Genomic DNA, 19,404 nt, shown 5'->3' on the forward strand with positions numbered 1-19,404 from the left:
AGAGGGCGCTTCTCGCTTTCATTTCCTCGTTTGAATTCGTCGTTACGTCGACCAAAGATGTACCGATGCAAAACATTTGTGATATTATCAAAACACCCATACAAATAGACGCTTCACCATCAACAACGTCGATCGATTGATGCAGTTTGTATTAATATTCCATAAAAAAATAACATACTCGCCTACTGCCTTGCCTTCGCGGCGTAAAACAACATTAATATTCTGCAGGTGCTGCACTATCTAAAACTTACAATATATTTTAAAATTCGCTGCATCGGAATTACTTAACGTATAGTAAAAATGTGATTCCTTTTCCTCGACACAAAACCGAGTTTTAAAAATGTTTTCAAGGTACACATGCACACGTGCGCAACCGCGCTTAGTGTCTGTCGCGCCAGTACTGTCGGTTGCACATTCCATGCACTTCAACTAACTAAGCACAGCTACAATAAATACTCTTCTTTAAACGTTTAAACTGCCCGACGCTCGAACGTACGAGCATACGGGCACCATCTATTAAATCCCTAGCAGTATCTGCCTGCATGCTACTCTCGTGTCTTACGTATAATTTAAAAAAAGGCAATTGAGGCAAACAATATTTGTACAAATTTCTGCCCAGCATCAGCCAGTAGCAGTAGCAGTAAAATAATCTCAACTAATCTCGGATATCGATGGACAATCCGTTGAACGAACCCGTTCCAGCGCGTGGAAAGGTGGCTTCGACTGTATTGCTTTCTTGCTATCCCATCGGAATTAGTTCCGCTTCGATAGTACAGATATTTCGGTACAGAAATATCCAACATCGAACTAGCTCCTCCCGGTTGCGGGGAACGCCGGATGCATTTACAATGCACTAAACGTATCGCAAAAGCGTCGACACGCTCAGTGTTTCCTGTGGCTCCGTCGGTCGTGATCTCTTCCTGTTACAGCGGGCTCATACGCTCAAACCAGCGTCGACAGTTCGTGCGGTGAGTTGGCAGTCGTTACGTTGCTCATGTCGAGATTGTTGTTGTTGTTCGCCCCACTGCCCGGCATGCCGGGACTGACCGAACCGGACGCGTCCCGATTTAGCAGCGCACCGATGACCTTAGGCGTTGGCGGGGTGGCCGTAGCCGCCCGGACACCCGCGTACGGTGGCGGCACGTAGGAATGGTTGAAGCTGATGTGCGAGTGATTCCCGGACAGGGGCGTTACCGGCGTTAGCTGCGTGATCGGTGTCGTGTGACTCGCCTGCGAGTTGTGTGTGAGCGGCGTGTGGTTGTGGTTGCTGTACACGTGGTTCAGGCTGATGTGATGATGGGCACCGGAAGCGTGCCCGTTCTGGTACTGGTGAGCCGCGGCCGCTGCCGCCGCCGCCGTCGATATCGTGCTGATCTGCGGCGACAGGGTAAGGTTGAGGTTGAGCGGCGTCTGCCGGACGCTGATGGTCTTTTCCCGCTGCCAGACGAACACGTTGTGCACCATTGCACCACCGCAAAACACAATCCCAACGCCGATCAGTATGCTCGTCACGATGGCCGGTGTCGAGTGGAACTGGGTGAAAGTGTACAGGATGATACCTATAAATGAGAGGGGCAGAAACATTTGGTCAGATCTGGATAGTGCGCAAATGAAGGTTCGGCATGGGTTTGTCTTACCGGTCAGAAAGATTGGTATCGAAATAAAAAATCCACCAACGGCACACACGCGACTCACGCTGGACTTTTGTAAGTACTTATTGCCCCTGGAAAGAAAAGCGTTGAAAAGCAAAGATGCCATTAGATCAATTAAGGTTGTGTTTGCTTTCTAATGCAATTGCACTCGCTTGCATGCTATTCCATGGCAACAAACTACAAACAACAACGATTTTTCACACTAAATCCCTCTTTTCCTTTTCCCTCCCACGTTGCACATTCCTCTGCAGATGAATGCAACTGACTGATTTATCTATAATTAAATCAAACCGAACGACTCTCAGCTTCTCCCATTTGCTCCACTGCGCACTGTACGGGCCTCATCTTTCTAATCCAACTCATTCCGTTCCGAACCGTTTGGCTAATCAATCAATAAAACTGCACAGTACATACAACGACGGGCCTGCAACACAAACCGTGCTCACTCGAGCGGAATGTGCTAATAATACACTATCATAAAATGGGTGAAGCCGTACTGCTACAGTTACGGTTTCATGCTGGCCGGATGTCGACAAATGGCGAGAACATAAAGATGGATCAAAACACCCTACCAGGGGGGAACCGAGTAAATCCTACCCATCGGCCCCCGTTTGGTAGTATCCGGATTAGGCGTTGCATTAAGGTGCATTGCAACAGTGCAGTGCATTTTTCGGGGAGGGGCGAAGGAATGCTACTGTACCATGCCCGACGGCACGTAATCCTTCTGTATGTAGCGTAATCAAATTAATATGTATGTCCTGAGGGATGTATCACCGTGTTCGAAAAGAATCCATTTCGGCATGCAATTGGCCTTTGGCCGCATGTATGCAATCCATTTAAGGTCACACATTATTTGCTGATGTAGGTCGGTAGGTCAACCTGTGTTGCAAGTTGAATAGTAGACTAGAGAAAAAGTTGCTTTAGAGCTTCTTCCTAGAATAACTTAATTTACATCAATCAATCGTCCTTCATTTCGCATTACCAAGAATTCGCAGTTTTACACAACCTTGATAGTGGATAAATATAATTGATGTGGGCTTCATAATCGCAGTAAAATTTGGTTATAAATTGATAAGTTTTTTTTATCTCTACTATAAAGCATCAATATTTATTATCTCGTAATGAAACGAGGAAACTTATTGGTTCACTTTTATATTTTTTATTCTTATTCTAATTTATTTTCAAAATGTGTGCACTATACTCACTTGTTGATCAGTTTTATTTTTTTATATTCCTTTTCTTTATGTAGCTACAATGTTTTGAAGAGATACAGGATAATGAGTATGAAACACTGCTGCAAAATGTCAATGTCAATGTCATAAAAAATCCATGTCTGTGATGGCCAATACATGCTTCGTGATATTTTTGGGACCATCGCTTAGTCAATCACTAAGTCATGACTTTTCTTTACTGTGATCAGTTCTGCAAAATGTCACTGACATAGTCATGACAAATTCTGGCTGAAAGAAATCATGTCAGCGTTACGAGCTCTACTGTGATGATCAGAGGTGAGACTCAACTAGTTGTTGCGACCATTACATACTTGGTGACATTTTGTGCTAGTGTTGGGTAATTTAGATTCAGATTCATGAATCTGAATGAATCTTTGGAATGATTCAATGAATCTCCAGTCGGAAAGATTCATGAGTCTTCAAAGATTTATGAATCTCGAAAGATTCAAGAGTCTCGAAAGATTTATGAACCTTTGAAGATTCGACACGAGATTCGAATCACTCATCGCTGAAGATTCATATGAATGATTCTCAACGAAAGATTTATGAAACCCAACACTATTGTGTGAAACCAACACTAGGTCAGTCACTTGGTGGTGGCATTTTCAGGCGTTGATCATCACGATAGTTATGGGAATAATACGGTGCGTGCGAGTCCCAAGCAACAAAATAAAGCTAGATAGAGCGAGAAAGCATGCTCATTTTGTTGCTGTGGACTTCACGCCAAGTGTATTTCAAGAATGTCGTGATAATCGCCGACAAAAATGTCGTGACCAAGTGAGTGACCAAGAGTTGGGTGCTAATCAAAATGTCACCAAGCATGTGATTGATCCTCCAACTGTTTGAGACTCGTCACTCGTCATCTCGTCAGCTTGTCAATCAGGTTATCGCGTAGGAGTCAAGAATTCGACCGTCGCGTTCAGCATGTCATGCCGCACTTTCATTAATTATCAGCAATGAGCATCAAGCTACCACGGATATGTTCATTATTCTCGTTGGTGAATATTTCGTAATGCTCATGACATTTGGCAGCACTAGTATGAATTCCTATTATCTACTGATAGAATTACATATTTTACAGCAATTTTTGCAGAGCAGAATTCTAGAAATAATAAGTTTTGAGTGGAATCTTGGATTATACAATACTACACTCAATAAATGTTATTACCAAAAACCATTATTTAAATTCAATGTCCACTGCATATATCTAATATAACTGGTTCAACAAAAACTGTATTTATCAGCTATATTGAAATTTTATGGAATTTTATAAACAGACTACATACTTCTATTATTTAAAAACAGTTAAATAGAACAAATTACAAAACATGAAAGGCAGTTGCTTAAGTCGAAAATGACGTATATAAATCTACCGACTGTACTATTTTTTAACTGCATCGTAATAAACAGTTTTTATAAGATTATATAATTCATGCTTTTTTTTTCTTAAAAAATAAGTGTACCAACAAAATTGTGCAATTTCTTGGAAATTATTAACTATAACATTAATATAAAGCTTAAAAATATATTCCTTGTTGTACAAAGTCCGAAGTATTCCTAAGTTTTTTTATATGGTGTAAAAGTAAGTATTAATATGGAGTATAATGCTCAAGAGCCCACCCCAGTTTTTCCAACATCTAGATAGATGATCTTCAAACTCAATCAATTTCCAATCAAATGCCTCAATGAATATGACGAGCAGGGCTCAGTAGCATCGTACCATGAAAACAGACGGCAGGCTAACTTCCCCTATACGATCGAACGCCTAAGATTCTACCGGCTTCAGCCAGACCTAATCCACCGTAACAGCTTCATATGTTCCGATCGCTAAACGATCGCTACATATTGACCACCGACACCTCACCAGCGCACAGGTTGTTGGCACACATGGTTTGGCAATTTGGCTCTCAAAGCAGAGTAAAAAAGACTTCCCTCTCCTCTTCACTCGGAAAAAGGTCTAAAATGCGGAAGGCAACCCTTGTCTTCTTGTTTTGCTTCCCCGTTTCCCCATTCTGATCCAAACCACACGGTCTAAGAGCGTGAGGCCGCTCATTAATGATTACAATCGCGAACACTAACGCCGGCACAAACGGTACTTTCGGTGTGCCGCTGGTTACTCGTACTGGTAATAAATTAAAAATTTCGTTGCCTTACCAATCCCGGGCTGTACACTAGGTGGACCAGAAGGGCGGTGCCTAACCAGATAAAATTGTTCAATTGCTTCCCCGGTTGCAATTAGACGCGGAGGCTACGAGGCCTCTTCTTTGGGGGTGGGAAGTGAGTGTACACGAAAAATAAATAAAAACATACACACACTGAGAAAACGGCCATAACCGGCATTATGCTGTGTAAGTAGTGTGCTTCATGCTACCCATTACCAACAGTAAAATAACTTTCGGCACTAATTTTAACCTCTTTTCGCTTATTTTACGACCACACACAACGATGTTTATATACAATGCACATTTTTCTTCTGTTGTGTTAATTAGCTGCAGAAAACAGACCCTCAAAAATGGGATTTTTAAACTGTGTTTTGAGTTATACTTTGCGCGTCAATTCCCTGCACTTGCTCAGCTGGCCAGGACATATTGTGTGTCTGCATCTTGACATTCTCTCTCCCTCTTGGTTTACACGTGTGTGTGCGACAGAGTGTTTATGCTTCAGTGCACATTTTCCGTTACAACAATTCAAGGGCCAGGCACCCGCCAAAGTGTTGGTCGTGAATGTTGCACCTTTCCCCCACGCTCAATGGAAATCGGTGACCAACGTTCAAATTAAAAGACCTGCACCGTAACGACATGGCCCAATAAACTTGCCCGCTGTATGTTTGGTGACAAAAAAAAAGCAAAAAAGATACCAAAACGGACGGCCAAATGGGCAATAGAACGCTCAAAGTAGTCCTTAAAAATGGAAGTGCAGCAAACGACACAAAAAAGCGTTCATTTCTGTAGCACGTGGTCGAGGTATTAATGTTTTTATAAGCCAAACGATAGGTCCGACCCACCGGTGCAAGCTGAAACCGAATACATTTGTGAAAAGGGGTCCCTTAAGATGTCCTGCTGCCCTCCATCTCCAACTCCATAAAAAAGACAACCCTCTTGCCACAACTGCTTGCTTTCCCTTTCCACACAGCCATGACAACGGGAAGGTAATAAACAAGGCGCAAAACAAAATGATCGAACGATAGTGATACTAGCGAACGGAAAACAATACAAAAAAGGGCCGCTCGTACGCAGCACACTTACCTTCCGGTCGTGGCAGGTGCGCGGACCAGCTTGACGGCGAACAGGAACTGAATGGCACAGACCAGCAGGCAGCACAGGTTCAACGACAGCGACAGGGCGCACAGGGCCAGCGTCACGTCGTACACGATGGCGTAATCCTCCAGGACGGCCGGACCGATGGTGGGTGGCGGTGGGTCCCGACCGCCGGGGGAAATTTTCAGCAGAAATATCAACGACAGCAGCGCAAGCAGCAGCGACACTGGATGGTTATAGTGGCACAGCAACAGCACCAGCAGCAGCAGCGTGATGACGATCGTCCGGTTCATTGTTGTAGGAGTAACGTAAAAATGAAACGAATAGAAGAGGGGAAGAAAAGAAAAAGATGAATGAGTTTCGTTTGACTATGTGTGCGTGGATGTTTGCCCCTTTTTTGTGAAAGAATAACATAAAGTCATTTCTAGATGGTAAGCCCGCATGGCCAAACGGTGAACCGCTCGGAGGTACCATAAACCAATTAGCTGAAACAGGATCTAGTCGGGTGCAGGATGGGAAAAGTTAACTTTAGCTAGACATTCTAACAGGCAAAGCAAACAATTCTGAAGTGAAGAATCTTTCCACGTCTAATAATCGGTGGTAATTGGTTTAACTGCTGTGAGAAAGGAATTTGGCTGCCTTTAAAACGCCTCTACATCTTTATTGGTTTGTTGTTCCTTTAAATAAAACTGACATCTGACCATTGTAAAAAGTTTGTTTAATATCTCTTTTTTAATTTTTGAGAATATAATATTTGGAATATATTGTTATTTTTTTAAGCAAATATTTGCACGAAAACAAGAAAGAACAATACATTTTTTCTTCTCTGACACATTGAAGGAAACACATTTTCGGGAGCGTTCCATAAGTTACGGAACACTTTTGTAATGGAAAAAGATACATTTTTATTCCGGAAGGACGACTTCTGCCGTATTGCTTAAGGAAAAAAGTTTAATATTGGAGAGGTGCTTATTTCAAACTGTGTCAACATAATGTAATGTTAAATACATCAATTTTCATAAGTTTGCACTACGTCAGACAAAAAATTATTAATAGTTTTCTATCGAAGAAGTTAACTACCGAAATTTAAAAAACAACAACACAATCTTTTTGATATTTAAAACTAAAAATTAAGTATTATAACTTCCTGCAACACATTTACAAGATGAAATCATTCCTTTCAAATAAAAAAGAAATATTGAGTTAAAACAAAAACGATAATTACAGTAAACCTATGTTACAGTTACAGTAAAATACATATCTTAACGTTACGTCCATTCAGAAGTCAAATTTCGTATAGACTACAAGTACGACTATGGGCAAACCAGTAAGTTTGAGATAGCCAAGTCGTTTAAGACTGACTACGCTAGTTGCACTAAATAAAAAATAGTGATCAGATAAGTAAGTCGAGCGTGATTTAAACCATTACGTAATTCATGGACGGATACAAACTTTTTCGTATATATCTTGATAGAGGAGAGGAGATACAAATATGTCTAACTTAATGTTACGTAATGTTTGCTTGCCTTAATACAACTTTCTAAAACTAAATTCTAAAACATCTAATAGACTGACTAACAAAAACAGCAAATGTTTAATCTTGTTTAAACTGCAATTGATGCTTATTGGCAAACACGACGATCAACAACATAGCAAAGTACGGGCGCTAAAGGTGACCATCTTGCCCCGTTTTGCGCTTTGTATGATCGCTCCAACTTTTTGTAACCAGGACGTTGAATTTATTGTTTACTATAAAACCAGTTTTCTTTTCCGCCTCGCCAACCTACACTGGTTAAGCACAATTAGCGTCCTCGCTGGACGTGGGTGTGTGTTGGGACAAAATATGTACCGTACGGGCCATATTTAGAGGAAGTGTCCTTGCACATTTCATTATTCTGCATAGCTGATCATCCAGTCGGTAGAATGCCTTATTGCCACATTGCGTGTAGGCGAAAAAGCTACTTTTACTTTTGTCTTTGTTTCTTAGCATAGTATTGAATTACTTCACATTTTGTAAAAAAGAAATGTTTACAAAAGGTAGCTTCAGAAACATGTATCATTATTTACACTAACATAACATGCTTCCAAACCAGTTCGCTACAATCGGACTCATCGGCGTTAAATCGCCCGCACAAAAACACACGAAGCACCATCATAATCCACAGGCAATAAATCAACCAACAGCTGTGCTGGACTAGGCCTGCATGGGCGCGTTCCCGTAAAGCCGTGTTTCTCAGTGACAAAACGGCAACAACATCAGAAGTGCTTTACACTGCAATTTCAAAACGCCACACGCTTGATTTGCGCTTTCGTACACATGTGTGCTCGCGCACCACCGAAAATAGTCTTCCTGCCCGAAAAGCAAACCCTTTTCCAAGGCGCCTTGCTGGTGGGAACACACACGCTCTAGCATGGGAATGGCCGCAGCATCGATGAGTCAGCTAATTCTCACCCAAAACACACCATCTGGATCATCGACGCCGCTGCTGCTAACAGCAACTGTGACGTCATCATCATCATCATCACACACATACAAGCAGTTAAAGAGAGAAGGATAGCATACCTAAACACAGCAACCCGAGGCTGGTCAGCGCTTCCCTCGCCCCTAACCGGTCCTTGTTCATGTTGATCGTGCTGCTGAGGATGTTGTTGTTCGTCGTCGAGTTGTTGTGATTAAAGCCGGCCAGTCCCATCGCACCCCCGCCTCCTCCTCCTCCTCCGCCTCCTGCACCAACTCCACCGATCGCTCCGTTGCCGAGCGCAACCGACAGCCCGCTGAGGGCGGATGCGTTGTGCAGGATGTTGTTGTTGCTCGTGTTGGTGTTGTTGTTGTTGTTGTTGTTGTTGCCGGTTCCGTTGCCGGTCGAGGGCGACATGAAGGAGGACGACAGCAGCGTCCGTCCCGGTGGGCCCCCGTTCATGTGCTTCGTGCCGATCGGGGGCGGCGGTCCGCCCGTGTTGGTCGAGTTGATCGTGGCAGCCGAACTGGCCGACACGGTCGACACGTTCAGCGGTGGTATGGGCCGACCGAGGCCTCCGCCACCACCGCCGCCGCCGCCGGCCGCACCGCGCATGGAGCGATTTTGGCCCGTCGTTACGGGCCCGGTATGTATGTGTTTTAGCATTGAACATGTAATGTATCGGTCCGTCCGGGCGTGCGAAAATGGGAGCCGCTTTCGGTGCGACTTTCCTATTAGAGTAGTCGCATCACGTACACGAGTCTTTTGAGCACGCAATACAACAGCAACCGGCCAGAACTATCGCAAACGGGCGGGACATGATGCGTGTTCTACGAGCCAATTGGGACCAAAAATAGCACTTTGTCACAAACACACCACAGCGTCCCGAGCCGCCGGTATTTACCACGTGGTGTTGCCGCTCGCTGGCGCAGATCCGACTAATAACAACAAAAAACACACGCTCCACAAAACAACAAATCGCACAGGTGGCCTTGGCGAACGTTTGACATTTCCACGCGTCATGCACCGTACCGTAACCGATCACTTCATGATCACGGCGTTTTCGTTTCGAATTTTCGCTTCGGCCTCGCAGCAAATCACTTCCGCCTATTTTACCCCCTTTCCGGCAATTTTCCACACTCCCGAACGGAAAAACTGTTGAAAATGGGAGGAAAACACGCACCCAATTGACACTAAATGCACACAACGACGCAGCATGCGATATAGATAAACACACTCTTGTTTTGCTTCTTCTTCTTCTTCCCACTACGAGCGAGAGGCAGACACACACAGACACACGCGAGAGGAAATCGGTTCGGCGGGATCGGTGGTAACGGCACTTTTAAGGGGCCGGAATTATGCGCCCTTTTTTTGCTCCGCTTGCTACACAGGAACACCTTTCCCTTCACCGCGCGCCACGAAGCCAAATCTTCCCAGCCTCCGGAGCAGAAGATTGTGACAGAATCTCAGCACACACACACACACAAACACGTCGTTGTACACGAAGCACTTCACGCAATGATCGCACGTCCGCTCACGGGAAGAGCAGCATTATATCTTGGGCGCACCGAAATTGGGACGGATGGATTTGCACGGAACACACACACACACACACGCGCTAATCGAAGCGCACGTTCGATCAGCTCTTGAACATCACACACTTAAGCTTTGGCCACACACTGCTGCGCCACTCTAAGAACGAGATTAAATTCCCAAATGCACCACGTCACACACCAGTAGACTGGTTGCCGGAGCAACGATGAGCACGACGAGCATCCGCAGCAACCGCGCGAGCCGCACCGTCCGAAGGGAACCGTCCGTACGTCTGTACGTGGAGTGCGGACCGACAACCACACCACTACACGACACCAGCAGCACTGCCGACGAGCCGAACTGGTTTCTGTCGGTGTCTCTCCCGGCGCGCGCTAGCGAGAGCCAAATTCGTGGACGCGTCTCCCGCGACGGGTGCGCAGCTGGGTCGTTGAAAAAAGCGCACCAGGGGAAAGTGGTAGGGGGGGGGAGGTGAGCAATCGCAACTCGCTACAATTGGAAGATCCAGCGGAGGAGTGCAGGCCGGGAGCTGGTATTTAGGGTGTTTTTCCGATTATTGCAACCCTTACGGGCGCGCGCGCACACACACACACTCAAACACACAAACGTTGACGTTGCAGGATCGAGGAATGTCCCGCGGGAGCCTTGTCAGGATGATAGCGGCGGCTGCTGACTCGATCGCTGGCGCACCCCGTCCGTCCACGGCTTGGGGTTCCGTCTATCTGTGGAAAGAATGCGGTTGCAGGGAAGAAGAATGAGCGAAAGAACACAGCAACACATCGCACACAGGGGCGGGGAAGGTTGGCGAAGGGAAAAACTGGAATCGGCATCATCGTAGGGTACGAGCGAGATCGCACGCTTTGTTTTCTGTTTGCCCTTTCTTCCATTGAGAAACTCAGCCTCAGCCACGTTTGGAGTGGAAAGAATGACCTATCGAGTGGTCTGGGGCCGCTTGCACGAAGTAGGCGCAGCAACCACCAGCAAACGGCGAAGGGACGTCGTCGTGGTCGTACCGTCGTCGTCATCTTCTTGTGGCCGCCTTTCCCACGGCGCACCGCGGTGGGCTGTGCTGGGCCGACCGAACTGCCGCTACGTCTCGGTGTGTGTGCGAGTGTGCGTGCACCCGTTTGCGCTTGTGTCTGTGAGTGGGCTGTGCAGTAGGGCACGGCGGCAGAAGTAGGCACAGGTAGAAGCTGTTCTTGCTGTGTCTTTTCTCCAGGGGCCACCGGGGCAGGGAGTTGGCTAAAGGTAAGTTTACCTTCGATCAGTCCGTGAGATCGGTGAGAGGAGATCACTCTCGCGCGCTCTTCTGCAACTGAAGGAAGGCATATGCCTCTGCCTGTCGCTCGCGGCCGTCGCTTCTTTTTTGGGTTCGTGCTGGTCAAACGAGCGACCCAAACCGGTAATATGTGTCAAACGTACCAGAAACAGTTTCGAATTGCTTCTTTTTTTTGGAGGATGTCGTGAAGATCTCAAACAAAAGAGGGCTTCAAACATCGACACTTTTTGAATACAGCTTTCATGGCACTTAGGGTAGCGTAGTCGGTAGAATAACATCTCTACAGACACCCTGGGCACATCGAAAACCCTTCTAATGACAAGAACCTGTAATCGACCGAGCGAGCGCAAAAGGGCACCGCGGAAGGGAACAGGACACATGTTTCGCTCTCCCTCCGCATTCCAGCGGGCATTTTTCGCGCGCGTTCGGCTTCTCCAGCTCCCTTTTGTCGACGTTCTGGCAAGAACCAGAATTTTTTCCAAAGGTTTGCTGTATATATACACACACATCCGTAGCACATTGGACACGGTGTGAGTAAAAGGTCATCCGGCGATGATCACCGTGAGGCACTGTCCGATAACGGTTGACCGAGGGATCCTTCTTCGGTGAAGTTTCCATTTCACCTGCTGCTGCTGCTGCTTCTCCAGGTTGTACCTGTCACAGGCGATCGAGGCACTCGACTTTTCGCTACGTGGAATCAGAAGCTGCAATTTGTACCATACAAAAAGTGCATCGGTGAGTGCAGTTTTGGTTCTCTCTCTCTTTTACCTTCCAGTTGAGGCATGGAACGAACGAATGCTTCGGCGTATATCCATCATCATCAGTACATTCATTATGGTTGCATCAAGAGGGAAAAGAAGGGTCGAATCTACCCTAACCGTTCGTCATGTGCACAATGTATAAAATGTAAGACTGAACGCTTGTTTCCGTTAAGAATTGAACGCTTAGGATGACTTATTGCATTTTTTGCCGAATATCTTACTTACTATCTCAGGACGACTGACACTCTTTCTCGAAATCTTGTGACCTGACGAAGAACTTGTATGACTTGTCTGTGTTGCAACATTTGCTACTGTCATGTCAGGAACGATTCGAAAAAATAGGTGAGAAACTCAATAAAGCAGCTTATTGTGTAATTTATAAACCCCGTTTCTTTTCAACGTGTTTTCAAACCCTTATAACTTTTGCAATGATGATCGATTTCTCTACAATGTAGTTTTAACCCTCCCAAATGACGAAAGACCTCATCAAGCAACTGAAAACACAGGATCCCAAAAATATTTGCCTTTCGTCAACAACAACACCAAAACTGCTCGCACCATAATTACAGTGCACTGCAACTGAGTTTGATGACACGGTGGTCCGAGCACACCATCGAATCGCCATGATCCATCGCACCTTCACTGTATGGCTTCGTTGCCGGTTACAAGACACCCCGCAACACGTACAAGCGAAAATGCTAAGACCCGCTCACCTTTTTCCTCCATACCAGGGGTGATACTGCCGTGCGACTGCTACCGTGGCCATTGAACTACCCACCACCCGTGTCCAGTCCAAACGTTCTATCAAACGTTACGAAGCGTTTCGGGAACCGGAAAGTAAACCAACTCATCGGAACCACTGGGCGATGTGCACGGCTTAAGAATGTGCGACCAGCTCTCGGGAATGTAGCAGAGGAGTGTTTTGCGTTTTGTTTATTTACACGGAGCGCGCTCGGGATGGTGTTTTGGACAACCGGTGCCAACCGTTTGCAGTTGCCGCTTGGTTTTGTTTTGTTCTTTGATTTGTGAGTTACAACGTTGCGTGGTGCGCGGCATTTCCTTCCTTTACGATGCAGCTTAGGCAACTTTACAAGATGCCAGCGAGTTTAGATTTAGAAGCATTGCACAACTGCTTCACATCCGATGGAAGACAAAAAAGAGGGCTTTACAACATTCAGATAAATTATGCCATTTTTATAAGATTACATACTAATTCGCTCACAATTGATGACTTCTGACATTTCAATTATCTACATTTGCATAGCAACGATTGTTGCAAGACTTTCAATGGTCAATGGTTTTACATAGTTCTCTCATTAATGATAGCAGCGCTCTCGTTTCCCAAAACATTAATTATCAACGAGACTGTCCAAATGCCGGCCCGCTACCGTTAGGGTTCGGCTGCGTTTGGAATGAAGTCGTCCAAACTCAATTATTACTCACAGCTCATCAAGAGTACTTATGACACAACTTCGCATCAAAAGAAGAAAAAAAAACTCCCCACTAAAAGAAGGTCAGCATTATTTACGCATTTTCTAGCCCGTCAAATTCACCTTCCAACGTGTTTTCAAAGGGGAACCTTTGCTTACCTTTTCTTGCGCAAGCTGTCCCCAACACTCGTCTGATATTTGTACACGACGGCCACTGTCACAAAATGGCCTTTTTTCGAGGGTTTGAAGAGCTACATTTTCCCAACGGAATAGAAACATTCAAACCGTAACCGTTTGCCGTTTCCAAACACTCGGCCCCTCGCTCTCATGGGGAGCTGTTTAGCCGGGGAACTGGTGGTTGATTGAGTTGCTCTGCGAGGAGGAGTGGATTAGGGGAGGGTGGGGAAGGGCAGTGGGACCGATTCATTATTTCAATGCAGGTCGGAGAGGGTTTTTCACGATCTTCCACGAGCTGGCCCCACTAGCCGTGATGCAAGGTGCAGGTGCTTTGCGTCCGATTCCTCGGCGTCCGGCCGAACGCCCAAGGATTTATGATAATGGGTGTACCGTGTCTTCTGCTTGCCGCTTTTGCTGGCGGTGCAGAATGGCAGCACGACTACGGTCGGCCAGCAGAGTACAGTAATTGAATAATACGGTTGGAAAGTTCTACAACAGGGTGGGAAAAAATCAGCAATTCCACTGCCGAACACGATAAGCTGTGTGCCTGCCGGCTCGATGAAACACCACCAAACACCAAACCACAATCTCATTCGCTAAAGCTGAGCCAAAGAGCCGCAGCGCGATGTGTCTTCATAAGCGGTGAGATCGGGTCCGGGCTAAGCAGAAACCGTTTCGATTGTTGAGCGTTCCCAGGGCGAGAAAAGTGATTAAATCATAACAAAAATGCCTTTAAAAACGGATTCCCGAATGCTAGGCTGTTGGGTTGACAATTCCACGAACTTATTGGAGTAGTGTTTTTTCGCAGTGCACGATATAATTACAAGGTTCTTTGTTTTTTTTTTTTTGCCAACGTAATAGCATCGGAAGCTACTTTACACTTAATTAAACCACAGACCGCGCGATCAGGGCGGTACCGTACGGCGAAGCGACGCGCTCTGGACGGGTATTAATGTTACTGGGACTCGGGACCGGCCACTCGAGCATAATGGATGGTCATTTTAACGGATTTCTCGCACAGCTCGGATCCAACCAATCCCGGAAGTTTGACGATCGCGATCTAAGTTGTTATGATCGCAACTTCGTCTCAGGGGTTCTCTGGCGTTGGCACGAGAAGAGAACGCGTTTGGATGGTCTGTGGCATTAGGAAGTGTACGTGAGAATATTGGAAACATATTTCCTGAGCAGTGTCTGAAAGATGGATTATTTTTAGAAAGCCTTGGACAATCTTAAGTAAAACTTCTTCAAAATTTAACACACATACAATCTTTCCGCAAGTAATTCCAAAACACACACAAAAGGCATGCAAAAAAGCCATAAAATGCAGAAACTAAAAAGCTGCTCCCCATGATCAGCGCAAGAAAAACCGTGCCCTCCGCCCAATGAACCAGATAGAAGACACGCTACAATTACGCTGTCTTGCCAGAGTGGGCTGCTCAGGAAGCAAAACACACACACACTGAACCCCGCGTAGTCTAAGCCCCGCGCGGTCACAAAAACAACACCACGACCACGAGCGAGTTTGACCGGAAACCGGAAAGCTTCGGAAAGCCGCGGTGAGCCGCCCGGGGTGCGAGGTCTTTGCACCTGATCCGGACAAAATTATTCCTTTCGCGACGACCACGACGGTATGCGGTATGTGCTGCCCGTGGAACGTGAAACATTCCGGCCGTATATATGCATGCGGCCGTCTTTCACCTCACGCCGCCCCGGCTCCACCCGGATGGAAAAGAAATAGAACGAGTACAGGGCCTGTAATCTGCGCTCGGTGCATAATTAATTCTACGTCTATGTGCCAATCTATATTCTACCATCATTACACTATGTGCAGCTCCCCCACCGCCCACCCACTCCACTCCTCGTCCCTTCCGTACATACTCGTAATTCCACCCCGCGTAATTGAAACAACATCCAAGCACGTAGCTTTATTGCGCGTACTGTTGCTTTTCCTGCAGTTGCTTCTAGCTGGATGTGTTCTTTCTCTGCCATCTGCTATTCGTTATGTTTTTCTTCGTCTTCTTCTATGTGTGCCCCCACCTTCTGCAGCATAGAGCGGACTGCTCCATTTTCCTCACCTGTTTCCGGGGGCCGGGGATGGTGGGAAAATCGGGTGGGTTTGAAATGCGGGAAGACAACCGAAGAACCGAATCGACCTACTCATACCGGGCACAACCAGGCTGGTCGGATGAAGATCGGCAGTAATTATAAATGATTGAAAAATTATGCACCTAACTGAACGATGGATAGATGTCCAGGCGAGATCGTTCCTTGCCTAATGGGCTGGCTACAGCTGTACTTCGTAGCTGTATCTTTAAACGGAGACCCATAACAGTCTTGATAGACTATCTGGAGCACAGTTTTGTAAGAGGCGTACGATAGCTAATTATTGGTGACGATCGCGAGACGCAAGCATAACATTTACCCCTAGGGAGACATAATAGCGAGGACAATCTTTTAAACGGATCATCGATGTTTCTAGTGTTTGCAGAAGTTTGTTACGTTTACATGTTCTTTGTACATATTCTAGCCTTAATTTGTCCTGAATTTCGCTCATCTTACGAGTAAGTTTCTATATCAGTTTGCTGAATTCGGTTAGGTCAAACAACAGTTTCTGTACTTAAGATAGGTTCCAAATCAACACCCGGGGTAACATAGGTTCGGAGTTAGTCACAGGGTTCGGATATGTTTGATGTCTCAGCGCCAAAATACCTGTTCATTATCAGTTCCACGATCTTGTTACGTTAGGGGTTTGTTCCAGTTCCTCGCCGATTCGATCTCTTTCAGAACATGTATGAGTTAAATATCAGTTCCAGTACCATTTCTAGATCCAAGCTGGCCAAAGGTGCTTGCTGATGTCTTCATCAATAGTGATATGGAGAGCTGAATACAGAAACATTTCAATTCATTGCGATCGTTCGAGATCGATTCCAAATCCAGGATTAGTTTAAGCGCAAATCCTGGACAGTTTTAGGTTCAAAATTTATCAGACTTTCTATCCGGTCCAGAACATGGAAAGATTCGAAGCTAAAATCATCACAGCTTTAAGAACCTTTCCGCTTCTGTGGGCTCAGGTGTTTCTGAACATATTGGAATTCCGTTACGCTGCTCAGCTATTGGTTCAAATTATGTAGTGTTTTAAAAACATAAATTAAATTATACTTAATTTTGTGGTGAACAACAGAAAACCTGTTGTACTGTTGATAAACAAATTTCACTAAAGTTGTGCCCGGGCAGGATACTTCATACCGTTTAATGTTATTAACGGTTGGTAACCTACTTAATTCCAGTTTATAATTTCCATGCATACAATCGAAGACAATATTCGATTCTTGCTCTTGTGTTTTTTGGTTGTCAACCCGCCATCCTGTGCAGCCATGTAAACAGGATAATTACGCTCTTATGCGCTCAATGATCATTTAATTTAACAGGTTTTTTTGTGAAAGTTAATGGGCAGAAAGTGCATTTACCCGTATTACGTGCACATCAATAGTAAACTGTAATGTTGATGTAGCGCAGAGCTTTTATAACTTAAAAGTGTATGGGAATTTCTGTCCGCTTCATTTCGTGCTTGTTGATAGCTAATGGTGCACATCAACCCGCCTGCTTTGCTGGTTTCATTAAATGGTTATTTTTAACACCTATCTCCCAACTGAACGGCCAGTGTGGTTATGGGTGAAGATCACTTTTGCTGATTCATAAATTGATTAATCGGTCGCTTCGGTCTGATATTTTGCTAGCAATTATTCAATTCACCCAATCCGTCCATTTGCCTTCTCGAAACGCAACACCACTCCACCCATTACAGCCTCCCTACACCCTACCGTCTATGCGATCAACAGTGATATGCTTATTGAAAGAAGAAGGGGGAAAACAATATGCATGCTCTTAAAGGCATTTCGAAAATGTTGTTGGGCCGGCCCGGTACAAACGAACGCGAAGAAAACGGACAAGCGTACATAAAACGCTGCCTTGGTTTTCGTCACTGGAACCGGTTTCGCTGATTTTTGGCTTCTTTTTATGTCTTGTTTTTTTCTGCTTTTTTGCCAAAATCATAACGAAAGATCCGAAACACCAGCCAACGCGTTTTATGGCGGTTTTTTTTTTGTATTTCTCTTCCCAAGGTATGCCAACCCGAAGCGACAGCGGAAGCCATAACATTTAGAACCTTTACATAAGAGATTGACATTAGTTCGGGGATCAAAATTTACAGTTTTAATTCAGCTACTATGAATAGCATTTTGTGATCAAGGGGAAAACGACTCAACTCGTTTGATCGAATGTGAGGTTGAGACCTTTTTTATTTAGAATGCTACAACTATTTCCAGACAAACTCCTATTTGTTTTGTGCACTACGCACTTCGTTCAAGCATTTGTTTCGTCTCTGTGGTTTCCTGCAAACAGATGCACGCATACACACAACACCAACTATCCGCATCATCATCCGGCCGGGTGTAATAAAACGTCACCTAGTTTAGAGCTGTTTGTCACTTTGCTAAGCATACGCACCTGTACGAAAATGTTTGCTTTATGCATACATTGCTGCACGGCGAACAAACGATCTGTTTGGCCAAGATGTCAAAACAGGCAAATGCTTTCTGTATTAATGCAACAGTACAATTTAAAGTGAAAGGAACAAATGCCCTTTTGCTTACAACCATTGACGAAGGAATGTGCTTTTCACGCTACAAATTCACACTAAATAATACGCACGCACTCACTGTCCGCGTGCGAAGAGCTAAACATTTCGACCCATTTATGGGAACACCGGTAATACACAGCACCCGTACCCGTACCATTAACCAGTTAGGCCAAAAGTGTGCACACTCAATTCCTTTTTTTATAACACCGGTCTCCCTACGAACCTTTAGCACAGAAGACAACGCTCTCTGAAAATACCAGGCCACTGTGTGGTGTAAAGCACCGCGAGATTCGTCATTCAAACGCGCGAACAGCCTCAAAGGGTAAAATACGCCTGCGGGACGCGCAGGTAAAAACGACCGTTACAACTCGCGCGCGACGCACTGCACAACCGCACACACGCAGCAGCTCGAACCGTTTGCGGATCACAACAAAACGCAACTCACCCCAAGCAGGAAGCAGAGAGAGAGAGAGAGAGAGTGTGAGCATGGCAAGCCGCGTTGTTAAGGTGATGATCAACGAATACGATTTCGGATGCACAACGGAACCTTACAAATGTTTGAGCTAAACGTAAAAAGCTATGCGGTTGTTTTAGTTTTCTTTTAGTAAGTTGATTTGCTTTAGAATATATAGGGTTTTGCAAGTCAGTTTAAAATGTGAACATTGTTATTCACCGCATGCAAAATGTTGTTCGACATCGATCTGATGTTTCATTTTCATCATCATAATTTTAAATTTCTACAGCATGATTTTCAACACGACTTAAGCTGGATTGAGCTGGACAGTTCTTTGGTATGTGTTAAAAATCATGAGTTGAAACTGAAATTTATGTTGAAACAAATAAACCATTTGACAGCTGTTGAAAACCATCTTGGATACGGTGAATAACAATGTTTACAATCGAAACTGACTTGGAAAACCCTGTGAAATGTGAAGTGAAATAGAGGAAATAGAAATCAACATATTAA

General features: G+C 45.1%; 1 protein-coding gene across 3 annotated transcripts; it reads right to left on the reverse strand.

The window, feature by feature from the left end:
* Positions 1 to 134: 134 nt before the first annotated feature.
* Positions 135 to 18,861, reverse strand: LOC121590506. Of its 3 annotated transcripts, none has more exons than XM_041910255.1 (5): positions 18,661 to 18,861; positions 8,705 to 10,873; positions 6,130 to 6,367; positions 1,638 to 1,723; positions 135 to 1,559 (listed from the first exon to the last, which is right to left on the reverse strand). In XM_041910255.1, the coding sequence occupies exons 2-5, from the start codon at positions 9,264 to 9,266 to the stop codon at positions 943 to 945; spliced, it is 1,503 nt and encodes a 500-aa protein (XP_041766189.1). In that variant the 5' UTR covers positions 9,267 to 10,873; positions 18,661 to 18,861; the 3' UTR covers positions 135 to 942. The 3 variants fall into 3 exon arrangements, with proteins under 3 accessions (XP_041766189.1, XP_041766191.1, XP_041766190.1); XM_041910257.1 differs by having other exon boundaries at positions 8,705 to 10,869; positions 18,305 to 18,861; XM_041910256.1 differs by having other exon boundaries at positions 18,305 to 18,861.
* Positions 18,862 to 19,404: the final 543 nt, after the last annotated feature.

This window comes from Anopheles merus, chromosome 2R (assembly GCF_017562075.2).
Source record: "Anopheles merus strain MAF chromosome 2R, AmerM5.1, whole genome shotgun sequence".
Classification (NCBI taxonomy): Eukaryota; Metazoa; Arthropoda; class Insecta; order Diptera; family Culicidae; genus Anopheles; species Anopheles merus.

Coding starts and splice junctions, on each gene's coding strand:
- LOC121590506 (XM_041910255.1), bottom strand. CDS start 9,266: ATGCTAAAACACATACATACCGGGCCCGTAACGACGGGCCAAAATCGC. Junction 6,368..8,704: donor CCTCGGGTTGCTGTGTTTAG/GTATGCTATCCT, acceptor ATAACCATCCAG/TGTCGCTGCTGCTTGCGCTG. Junction 1,724..6,129: donor GCACCTGCCACGACCGGAAG/GTAAGTGTGCTG, acceptor TTTTCTTTCCAG/GGGCAATAAGTACTTACAAA.